This window comes from Neolamprologus brichardi, chromosome 23 (genome assembly GCF_056152115.1).
Source record: "Neolamprologus brichardi isolate AB-2024 chromosome 23, ASM5615211v1, whole genome shotgun sequence".
Lineage (NCBI taxonomy): Eukaryota > Metazoa > Chordata > Actinopteri > Cichliformes > Cichlidae > Neolamprologus > Neolamprologus brichardi.
The window spans coordinates 41,708,320-41,720,523 of record NC_142125.1 but is presented as its reverse complement, the minus strand read 5'-3'; the positions used below and the strand labels follow the sequence as shown (position 1 = coordinate 41,720,523).

The 12,204-nt window shown below is 44.0% G+C and overlaps 1 protein-coding gene across 2 annotated transcripts in view; it reads left to right on the top strand.

Annotated features, from left to right (window-relative positions):
- Positions 1-11,548, top strand: part of LOC148096494 (NACHT, LRR and PYD domains-containing protein 12-like) — a 33,929-nt gene extending 22,381 nt beyond the window's left edge. The window contains exons 13-15 of one of the 2 annotated variants that reach the window (XM_087835651.1): positions 6,263-6,439; positions 8,815-8,988; positions 11,362-11,548. In XM_087835651.1, the coding sequence (XP_087691777.1) occupies positions 6,263-6,439; positions 8,815-8,988; positions 11,362-11,548 (538 nt within the window). Of the gene's footprint in view, positions 1-6,262; positions 6,474-8,814; positions 8,989-11,361 lie in introns of those variants that run through there. The other variant, XM_087835652.1, reaches the window with a different exon arrangement.
- Positions 11,549-12,204: the final 656 nt, after the last annotated feature.

Here is a 12,204-nt window from a genome sequence, read left to right as displayed (position 1 = left end):
GTCTGGTTCAGCTCTTTGTAGACCTTCTAATCTCTGATCCTCTGAGTCTTACTCAGTAGGTGATGCAGAGTTGTGAAGCCGATGTGGGTGAGGACACTCGCCAAGCTTTAACTACCTTGACGTCCAGGCGTCTTCCCTGCTTGTCCTGATACAAACAAACCTGAGTAACCTTGCAGGTCAGATCTCATCAGTCACACCTGTTATGGCAGCTCTCCTCTAGATTGTAGTTCTTGTTAACCTGGGATGGTTTTAGAAGCCTGGACCACAGACTCCAAGGGAAGATATTACTGGGAAAGGCCAAAGCAACCTATTAGACCCATTAAACACTAACATAGATGAATACTCAGATTTAAACCTTTATTGTTTCACAAAGGGTTAAAAAGGGAACGTCCACAGTTTAGACTGCAGCAGATTTTATTAAAGCAGTTTGACAGGAGCAAAGCAAAAACACAAAGAATAAGTGTTTCACATATTAATACATATAACATAATAATAAAAGAAAAACAAAATTGATAAAAAAGAATGAAAAAGTTGTCCAGAGCAGCAGGATGTCTGAGGTCTGCAGAAACACAAAAACACAGCAGCTAAAAATAGTTGTTGAAAGAAAACGAGGTGGGAGCTGCTGATTCCTGAGCTCTGATACTGGATTAGCTTCAGCAGTTATTCCCATCACTGCTGTAGGAGCTACATTTAGTCACAGCTGATTGTCTTCTTTGACCAATCAGAAGACTACTGTTGTAAAAACAAGAAGACAAAGAACCAATGAGAGTGAAGAACAGGATAAAGAGCTCGTGTGATGGAGGCAAAGCAATAATCAGCAGACTGTAGCAGTTTCTATCTGGATGAAAGTAGAAGGAGCTCAGCGGAGCTCAGTCCCATATCTTTGGTTAGAAACAACATCAGTGATTTCCTGCTGCTCGAGATGATTCCAGCAGCTCTCATTACAGCAGCTGATGAGAGAAACAGCTGATGGCTCACAGCTCGTGCACTGTTGGATCTCCAGATGTTCACGTGGCTGAAGTCTGTGAAGAAACTGTGGTCCACGTAGTTCACACGGCCTCAGATTGGACCGAGCTCCCTGGATCACTGCAGCATCCTCAGCTGGTACATGGACGTCTCTGCTCCTCAGTCTTGGAGCCCCTGCAGGTCCGTCCACACCACCAGGGTCTTCTCACTCACCTTTCCTTTGTCCTTCATTGGCCGTGCTGTGTCTTTGTTCCTGCGGTGTTGTTCCCACGATGCAGTGCTGATGTCCCCCCTTGAATGCACAACAAGTACGGTGCTGGTCTTTCTCGGGTGGAGCAGAGACAGATTGAAGTCTTTCAGGCTTTAGTGCCGACTTCCCTGACAGAGGCTGGACTCCATGGTCTGCACAGGAGGCTTCTACACTGTGTGGAGGTGACTCCTGGACTTGAAGACAGGCTGCAGGTACATGTGTGATGAAGAGGACCTACAGCAGTGTGATGGAGCTGCAGGTCTGAAGGAAGTCCTGCTGTCCTGTCCCACCCTCATCTTTACTTCCTCTGTCTTCTCTCGACTTGTCCTCCTGTTTCAGAAACAGCACTGCTTCATGCCGAGGGTGGACAGGAGCGTTGGCTCTGATTCTTTTACCGTCTACCACAAGGAGACACTGATGCTGACCTCCTGATTCATCTGCATGTGTTCTGCTTCACACTGCTCACCTCCACCAAAGACTTCACAAACATCTTCTTTCTTTGAGTCCAGTTTGTCCCACAAACACTTCCAAATCTCCTCCTCTGAGATTCTGCAGCTTCTTGCAGTGTGACTCAGCTGACTTCTGACAGACCACAGACTGGCACAGCATCCACATGTGTCTCCTTTCAAACAGGCTCTTGATGTTTCCTCCCACATCATTCTGGCCTCTCAGTCTCCTTTGTTCTCCAGCTCTGTAGCTCCAGCTGATGAAGCTTCAGTTTTCCATGTTGGTAACAGTAAACTACAGCCTCTGCTGTCAGCTGGGTAACTAAACAGAGCTGCAGCACGTCTCTGCGGTGGTGCTACATCCAGCCTGCAGACGGCCGTCTACATGTTGTAGTGGTTTACAGTCACCAGGGGGCGCTGTCCCAGCCATGCAGGCAGTGGGCTGCTCTGCTTGTGCTGTTGTTGGTGAAGCTGAAGTGAAAGCGAGAGTTAAAACACTGAACAGTGTCCACTGAGCTTCTCATGCTATTCTCATGCTCAAAGAAGTTTAACAGGAAGGACGACTCGTCCATCAGGCGTCCAGCTGTCCGTGACCGTATCCACAGCAGAGTGTGACCGAGGCTTAATGCTAACACGCACACATGAAGCTAATACCATCACGAGCAGCTGCTCAGTGGATTTGGAGGACACATTAATTACAACAGCAGCGTTGACCACAGTGCTGTACAAGAATCCAAAATAACTATTAAAATAACTCATAATATTAATATCACACATCAAATATCAAATAACTCTCATGCTGTATTAAAAGCCAGTGAATACAAATGTGTTTTAAGAGCAGATTTACAGAGACTGACAGCAGGAGCTGGGGCTGTTCGATAGAACGATGTATATATGATGACCATATGAAAACGTCTATCGTTTCATATCACGCTCTTTGTTTCCTGGTTATGTGTTTGTGTGTTTTCCAGATAAACCTTTCAAAATAAATCTGAAGATCCTGTTGAGCGTTTTCAAAATAAACACAATACATTACTGCGGTCGCTCGTTTATCGAGTTACGTTCTAAAAATAAGTCTCAGGATGAAGTAGCAGCTTTATGTTTTACAATTATTATAGAAGTTTTAAGGCGGTTAAACCCTCACTGCACACTTTCTACACTTTTCTCAGACAGGCATGAACATTTTCACACTTTTCTCTCTTGTTTAAACAAAGTTCAAACCTTCATAGAAAAATAAGTTCATTATTAAAGAATGAAAGCAAAGTGTTTCTGAAATGTGTCAAGTCAGCCTTTGCTGGCATTAAATGAGCTTGGTTCTGTGTGAGGAGCACTCGTCCATGGCCTGGGCTCCTCGCTGTCAGGTAAAGGTTCATAAAGCTTTTGAGTTTTTATGCAGATAATGTTGGTGTCCAGCACGATGTTCTTTTTCCTGCGGTCACTGATCCACAAAGCCAAAGCTGACTCCATCCTTACGATGTTCTTGTTTTGGACAGTTACAACCTTTTTGCCTGCTTGTTGAAACTATGATGGTCAGCATCTTCCTCTGCCTTTGGCTGCGACCACAGGTGCAAAACGTCTCGTCATCATTGTTGTTTGTTGGGGACAAAACGTACAAACATACAGTGCAGCACTGCAGAGTCACACTGCTGTAAATTTGAACACATTCTGTACTGTACAGGAGACACGGCACGAGATTGGCTGACAATGGTCTACAGCCAATCATGACGCAGAACACAACGCGCTGTAAAAAACAAAAGCATGCAAAATTGCACAAAAAAGATCAGCGAAACAGCGAGGCCGCCAAAGGTGAACTGTGTTACAGCGAGGGACCAGCGTATATATGGTTGTTGGGACGATAAATGTCTTTGAGCTCGTGTCAGAAGACGAGCTGCAGCTTTCTGGACCAGCTGCAGTCTTGCCAGGCAGGTCCCACTAACTCCAACATATAAGGAGTTACAATAATCCAGCTGGGACGTCATGAAAACGTGGATCGCCCGTTCAAGGTTTTTAGAAGATATAAATGATCTCACCTTAGATAAAAGCCTCAGTTTGAAGAAAAACCGCTGTACAACTGAGCTCAGCTGTTTTTCAAAGGTCACATTGCCGTCAAATATAAGCCCCAAATGTAATAATGCGATTTAATAAAAGAGCTGAACCAGTCTGATAGAGCGCCCTTGATGCCGCCATGCTCCAATGGTGAGATCAAGATGCTGTGGTCAACAGTGTCAAAGGCAGCGGTCAGATCCAAAAGCACAGCTGAGTCTCCTGATCAGTGGCTGATAAAAGATCATTAAGAACTTTTCAAAGTGCAGTTTCAGTGCTGTGAAGAGCTTTAAAACCAGACTGAAACCTTTACAACAGATTGCAGCTGAACAAATATAATCTTTTACAAAATCTTCGACAGGAAGGGAAGCTTTGAAATAGGCCTGAAGTTTGAGTGGACAGAGGATCCAGATCAGGTTTTTTAGTACAGGCTGTACAACAGCATGTTTAAAACAGGCTGTACAACACCTGAACTAAGAGTGCTGTTAAAAATCGCTAAGATGTCGGAACCAACAAACTTTAAAATCTTTTTAAACACGTGTTGGAACAACATCATTTGGACAAGATGATGTCTTTATAGCATCACATCGTTCCTCCACCTGATCAAACCACACAGGCTCAAACTGATCAAAAACAGCTGAGCAGGTGAATATTTTAGCCCCGGTGCGATCTCGGGCGAGAGTATCGATGATGGCCAAAGGGCAGCGTCCAGCTCTACGGACCCTGAAGAGCAGACTCAACAGACGCGCGTGATGTGGATCCTACTGCTCTAAAACTGGAGCTTCTTCAATCCATTAAAGAGGACATTAGTACACTGTTAAAAGAAGAACTCAGAAATGCATTGAAAGAAGATTTTGACAATATAAGGGCTGACGTGCAAGGACTGAGAAATGAGATCGCTAACAGCATGGCGGCGACATGCGGCGAAGTTGATGGAGTAAAGGTTACAGTGAAAGAAGCTGAGGATGGGCTGTCAATGTGGAGCGATGAGGTGACCACCCTGCAGTCTACAGTAGAGAGTATGAAGGAGGAGCTGTCTGACCTGAAGGATAAATGTGATGAAGGCAGGAAGCGGAGAGCTAACATCCACATCATAGGGATCCCAGAGGGCCTGGACTCGAGCTCCTCCACGGCCGTATCCCTGCTACTACGTGAAGTGCTGGGTATGGATAAAGACGTTATTGTCGACCGCTCACACAGGAGCTCTATCCTGAGAAAGCCAGCTGGTAACCCGCACGCCGTCATAGCCGAGCGTCACTACTACCAGGATTGTGTGGCTACGCCGTGCCAGGGCCCGAGCCCCGCTTGAGTTTAACAGACAACCTATTGCAATATTACGACTGGGCGATATGACCCAAAATTCATATCTCGATATTCTTTAGCTGGATGGCGATATACGATATATATCTCGATATTTTTAAAGCCAGAAAGTACGAACAAAAAGAGAGTTCTTAGTCAAAGCTGTGTCCCAAAACTCACACAGGCACATTTATTAACATACAGCGTAGATGTACATGAAACAATTACTCAGAAATAAATGATCAGCATTTATTAAATAATAATGCTCCATAAATAAAAGAAAACAATGTTGTTTTTGTGCATAACAAAAAGCTCACAATCGTGCAGTCAAAATGTAAACTAACAGACGCTGAGCATAATAACAAGCAGCTGCTCTGTTCCCAGGTTCTACTGCGTGACTGACAGCCTGGAGTTTGAAACCCTCTTTGTAACCGTGTCTCTTACAGGTGCCATTTATGGTCCTTATACACACTCAATACAGTAATATTACGTTGAAGCAGAGTACGTATCACTCCGCGAGGCTCCTCGTAGCTGTAATACTCCAACAATCCATCAAGCGGTGCGGCCTCGTAGCTTAGCAAAGTCGTACCAAAACATTTTTTGAAAGGTTTCTGAGCGCCGTGTAGCACATAAAATCGGTTCGAGGTCAGTAAGCACAACCAGAATTCATCCACAAGGCGCACTGTCGATTTATGAGAAAATTACAGGATTTTAAGTGCAGAAAATATAGTTTATGGTTTTCCTTTGATCTTAGCAAATATCTACGCCTCTAATTGGGACGATCACAGATCTTTCACTAATGTCTTTGCGCGGCTCCCCAATATGTCATCACACAATATCATCTTTGAGGGAGACCTAAACTGCTCATTATCTGCTATGGACCACAGTTCACACAAAAGTACACTTAGTGATGTCACTCATTTGATTCCAGCTTTGATATCATTGATTTCAATATGTCCATTTCTTTCACACTTCACCTTTAAAAGTGAAGCCATGTGGTTCCTGGAAGGAAAAACACGACTTTTTCAAGTCTGTTTCCTGTTTTTATGAGAAATGTACGACTTTAATGTGAAACATTCAGAGTTTTTTCTCTTGTTGTGTTTGTTTGAAGCTGCTTCCTGTTGGCTTCAGCTGTTTGGAGTTTCCATTTTCTAAACTTCTACATTCTGAACCTTCTTCAGCTCTGAACAGATGATGAAACGCTGAATGATTTCAAGCACTTTGTCTAATAAACTTACATCTTTCATTCTTTATACAGATTGAAGGACTGTGGTTTGTCAGAGATCAGCTGTGATTATCTGGCAGCAGCACTGAAGTCCAACCCCTCCCATCTGAGACAGCTTGACCTGAGCTACAACAGCAAGCTTCAGGATCCAGGAGTGAAGCATCTGTGTGGTTTCCTGAAGAGTCCAGGATGTAAACTTGAAACTCTGAGGTCAGTCAGCATGTTTTAGTTGTGCTGAGATGAATATGATGTGAAAGTTGTGCTGACACTAAACTGCAGACATCAGGCTGATATTATACTGATCCACACTGAGGATCTTCATGGTAAAGTCTGTTTTCTTCTTCTCTGGTTTAGTCCATTGACTGCAGCAGAACAATGTTCACATTTCAAACCTTCAAAGAAGAAGAAAAATCCTCCACTGGAAAATTCACTGTGAAACTCTCAAACTCTTCATTCCACCTTAAAGTCTGTCTGACACTGAAATCCAAAGCAAAATGTGCGTTTGCTTTACAGACAGCAGTCCAACACAAACATACACACATCATCCAAAACACAGTCCAACATCCAAATCTCCTCCACTGCCAGCATGAATGATGGGAAAGAGAAGGAGGAACACTCTGACATTCAGGGTTAGAATGAGTTTCATAAAGCAGACTGTGAAGATCAAAGCTGCATTAGAAAGCTTACATGAATGAATGAGTGGACAGAAGTGGACAGAGATCATCTGAAGCACTTCAAAGGCTTTAAATCAGCACATTTCTCTTTATTCTTTATCAACTCTGTTAGTTTCTCTCAGTTTTCTGTGGAATGAAGCTAACAGCAGGCTAATAAGATGCTGACCAATAGGTTTCTATTAACGGTTGTAATTTGTATATGAAAAAGTGCTTTGGCTCAGCAGGGATCAGCTTACAGGTAGAATACAGCTGCTGGATGGGATTAGCATGTCATAGCTATCTACCAAACTGCTAACTGGGGAATTTCAGGCCATCTATGGATCATTTTTGCTAACTGTTTATTCAGCTTAGGCTCACAGGGCTGCAGCCTGTGCCCTAGCTGTCATAGGGCAAGAGGCGTGGTCCACCTGCACAGGTGAGCAGTCCATCACAGGGCCAACAGAGAGAGACAGAGAAGCACTCTCTCACATCCACACCTACAGCCAATTTAGAAGCACCAATGAACCTAAGCAGCATTTCATTGGACTGTGGGAGAACATCCAACCTCCACAGAAAGGCCCAGCTGACCAACAAGCTTCAACCTACAACCTTCTTGCTTTAAGGCACTAGTGCGAACCACTTTTCCCCATTTCAGCCCAAATCCTGCATCTTCCTGTTTCTGACTCCAGGCCAGCTCCACTAACACTTTCTCATCAGACACTGCCACCTAGTGAAGGAAGTTTTAGTTCCATTTGAAGCTTCAGATTACAGTTAGTTCCTTTACAAAGAGGTGGAGGTGGTGGGCCCACAGCACCATCATCACTGAGTGCCATAGGACACTTAACATTTGTTTCCATATGCTGGGAACTTCCTGTTGTTCCAAGGAGGACTGGAAAATGTCTGAAAATCTCCCAGTCAGTTCCTCACAGCACACTTCAATCATTTCCCTCCCACAGCATCAGGACCAGGGCTTTTTCTCTCTTTGGTCCCACTAAGAGATTTCCACACAAACACCCCATCAGTGGGACTCTCAGAGCTACCAGCCCTTTGCTACAATCACAAAGCTCTTCATTGAAATCAATGATATCAAAGCTGGAATCAAATGAGTCCAAGTCTTCTGCTGATTCAGCATCACATTCATCTTTGCTCCTTGTTCTGCATCCCCACCATGGACTTCATTCCTTTCCAAGCCAGCCTTGAGTGTCCTTTATTCAGCTCATCCTCTGCTTTACTTTTACACCTGATTTTAGCTGCTTTATCTCTCTTTCAACAAGTTTCTGTGCCTCAATCTTTTTCTTCTCTCCCTCATAACAAGACAGCTTCTTCTGCCTGAGAACATGTTGGAGTGATTTACTAATCCAGGGCTGCTTATTGGGGAAAATACTTCCTGTTTCCAAAGTAATCCCCATTTTTCCCAGAAAGAAATGTCAGTAGAAATCGATGATCTAAGTGAGAACATGAGCCTTTAAAAAGTCCCAGTGGGTGCAGTCAAAGCAGTCCCTCAGTCCCAGTATAGAGTCTTTGGTCCAGACTGGAACAACTGTGTGCCCAGTTTGAGCTCTCTTCAGTGCTGTGACCTGACAGACCCAGAGGGGCCATCACATCACATTTAGAAGCTCCCCTAATGGAGCCACAACACATGTCCAATACTTAGTCTGTCTTGTTGGACCAACTGGAAGAAATGATTCAAGGACTTAGTCACAGAACAGAGATTCAAATCTCCAAAATCTAACTGGCTGCATCAGGACATATAGTCTGAAACTCTGCACAGTTTCCTGTTTGAAGCTGCTTCCTGTTGGCTTCAGCTGTTTGGAGTTTCCATTTTCTAAACTTCTACATTCTGAACCTTCTTCAGCTCTGAACAGATGATGAAACACTGAATGATTTCAAGCACTTTGTCTAATAAACTTACATCTTTCATTCTTTACACAGATTGGAGCGCTGTGGTTTGTCAAAGATCAGCTGTGATTATCTGGCAGCAGCACTGAAGTCCAACCCCTCCCATCTGAGAGAGCTGGACCTGTACTTCAACAACCTGCAGGATCCAGGAGTGAAGCATCTGTGTGGTTTCCTGGAGAGTCCAGGATGTAAACTTGAAACTCTGAGGTCAGTCAGCATGTTTTAGTTGTGCTGAGATGAATATGATGTGAAAGTTGTGCTGACACTAAACTGCAGACATCAGGCTGATATTATACTGATCCACACTGAGGATCTTCATGGTAAAGACTGTTTTCTTCTTCTCTGGTTTAGTCCATTGACTGCAGCAGAACAATGTTCACATTTCAAACCTTCAAAGAAGAAGAAAAATCCTCCACTGGAAAATTCACTGTGAAACTCTCAAACTCTTCATTCCACCTTAAAGTCTGTCTGACACTGAAATCCAAAGCAAAATGTCCGTTTGCTTTACAGACAGCAGTCCAACACAAACATACACACATCATTCAAAACACAGTCCAACATCCAAATCTCCTCCACTGCCAGCATGAATGATGGGAAAGAGAAGGAGGAACACTCTGACATTCAGGGTTAGAATGAGTTTCATAAAGCAGACTGTGAAGATCAAAGCTGCATTAGAAAGCTTACATGAATGAATGAGTGGACAGAAGTGGACAGAGATCATCTGAAGCACTTCAAAAGCTTTGAATCAGCACATTTCTCTTTATTCTTTATCAACTCTGTTAGTTTCTCTCAGTTTTCTGTGGAATGAAGCTAACAGCAGGCTAATAAGATGCTGATCAATAGGTTTCTATTAAAGGTTGTAATTTGTATATGAAAAAGTGCTTTGGCTCAGCAGGGATCAGCTTACAGGTAGAATACAGCTGCTGGATGGGATTAGCATGTCATAGCTATCTACCAAACTGCTAACTGGGGAATTTCAGGCAATCTATGGATCATTTTTGCTAACTGTTTATTCAGCTTAGGCTCACAGGGCTGCAGCCTGTGCCCTAGCTGTCATAGGGCAAGAGGCGTGGTCCACCTGCACAGGTGAGCAGTCCATCACAGGGCCAACAGAGAGACAGAGAAGCACTCTCTCACATCCACACCTACAGCCAATTTAGAAGCACCAATGAACCTAAGCAGCATTTCATTGGACTGTGGGAGAACATCCAACCTCCACAGAAAGGCCCAGCTGACCAACAAGCTTCAACCTACAACCTTCTTGCTTTAAGGCACTAGTGCGAACCACTTTTCCCCATTTCAGCCCAAATCCTGCATCTTCCTGTTTCTGACTCCAGGCCAGCTCCACTAACACTTTCTCATCAGACACTGCCACCTAGTGGAGGAAGTCTTAGTTCCATTTGAAGCTTCAGATTACAGTTAGTTCCTTTACAAAGAGGTGGAGGTGGTGGGGCCACAGCACCATCATCACTGAGTGCCATAGGACACTTAACCTTTGTTTCCATATGCTGGGAACTTCCTGTTGTTCCAAGGAGGACTGGAAAATGTGTGAAAATCTCCCAGTCAGTTCCTCACAGCACACTTCAATCATTTCCCTCCCACAGCATCAGGACCAGGGCTTTTTCTCTCTTTGGTCCCACTAAGAGATTTCCACACAAACACCTCATCAGTGGGACTCTCAGAGCTACCAGCCCTTTGCTACAATCACAAAGCTCTTCATTGAAATCAATGATATCAAAGCTGGAATCAAATGAGTCCAAGTCTTCTGCTGATTCAGCATCACATTCATCTTTGCTCCTTGTTCTGCATCCCCACCATGGACTTCATTCCTTTCCAAGCCAGCCTTGAGTGTCCTTTATTCAGCTCATCCTCTGCTTTACTTTTACACCTGATTTTAGCTGCTTTATCTCTCTTTCAACAAGTTTCTGTGCCTCAATCTTTTTCTTCTCTCCCTCATAACAAGACAGCTTCTTCTGCCTGAGAACATGTTGGAGTGATTTACTAATCCAGGGCTGCTTATTGGGGAAAATACTTCCTGTTTCCAAAGTAATCCCCATTTTTCCCAGAAAGAAATGTCAGTAGAAATCGATGATCTAAGTGAGAACATGAGCCTTTAAAAAGTCCCAGTGGGTGCAGTCAAAGCAGTCCCTCAGTCCCAGTATAGAGTCTTTGGTCCAGACTGGAACAACTGTGTGCCCAGTTTGAGCTCTCTTCAGTGCTGTGACCTGACAGACCCAGAGGGGCCATCACATCACATTTAGAAGCTCCCCTAATGGAGCCACAACACATGTCCAATACTTAGTCTGTCTTGTTGGACCAACTGGAAGAAATGATTCAAGGACTTAGTCACAGAACAGAGATTCAAATCTCCAAAATCCAACTGGCTGCATCAGGACATATAGTCTGAAACTCTGCACAGTTTCCTGTTTGAAGCTGCTTCCTGTTGGCTTCAGCTGTTTGGAGTTTCCATTTTCTAAACTTCTACATTCTGAACCTTCTTCAGCTCTGAACAGATGATGAAACACTGAATGATTTCAAGCACTTTGTCTAATAAACTTACATCTTTCATTCTTTATACAGGTTGTGGCGCTGTGGTTTGTCAAAGATCAGCTGTGATTATCTGGCAGCAGCACTGAAGTCCAACCCCTCCCATCTGAGACAGCTGGTCCTGAGAGGAAACCACCTGAACGATCCAGATGTGAAGCAGCTGTCTGATCTTCAGCAGAGTCCAGACTACAGACTGGAGACTCTGAGGTCAGTAGAGTGATGGAGTGAGTGGGTGGTTCTGTCAGCAGTATTGTACTAAACACAGTCAGTATGAAACAAAGATCCAGTGTTTCCTGTAAAGCTGCAGCTTCTCAGTGAAGCTGTGAGAGGAGAACGGTGACAGGCTTCAGGATTAGACACAAACACTTCTTGTTTCTCACCTTTATGGTCACCATAGTAACGGCTGACACGCTCTGATCAAACACTGTCAACAGCCAATCAGCTCTCTGAACAAAGCAGCACGCAGACCAATGACTGCATTCATTTCCAAGTTTAAAGCAGTGAAGAACACAGTCTGTAGGTGAGGAAGAATTTAGTGAGAGCAGATGTTTGGATGGAATTCCTCCAGTTAACAGCTGGAACCGTCCATCTGGATTGTTGGGCTTGTTGTTGGGGTTCCTACAGAGCTCAGAGTGGACACACCAAGGTTCTTCTAATGAATGAAAGTCCAAACTCAAACTAGGAGGGAAAAACATTTTCAGCAACTTCAATAAAAATCCAAAGATTAGAAAAAGTGAAGCAACAATGAGTCCTAGTACAGTCCCAGCACTGAAGTCCCTGCTGCTCTTTATACTGGATGTGCTGCATCACTGACTGACAGCTGATGAAGAGTCTCTGGAAACACTCGTTTATCTCCTCTGCTCTTCCTCCTTCTCT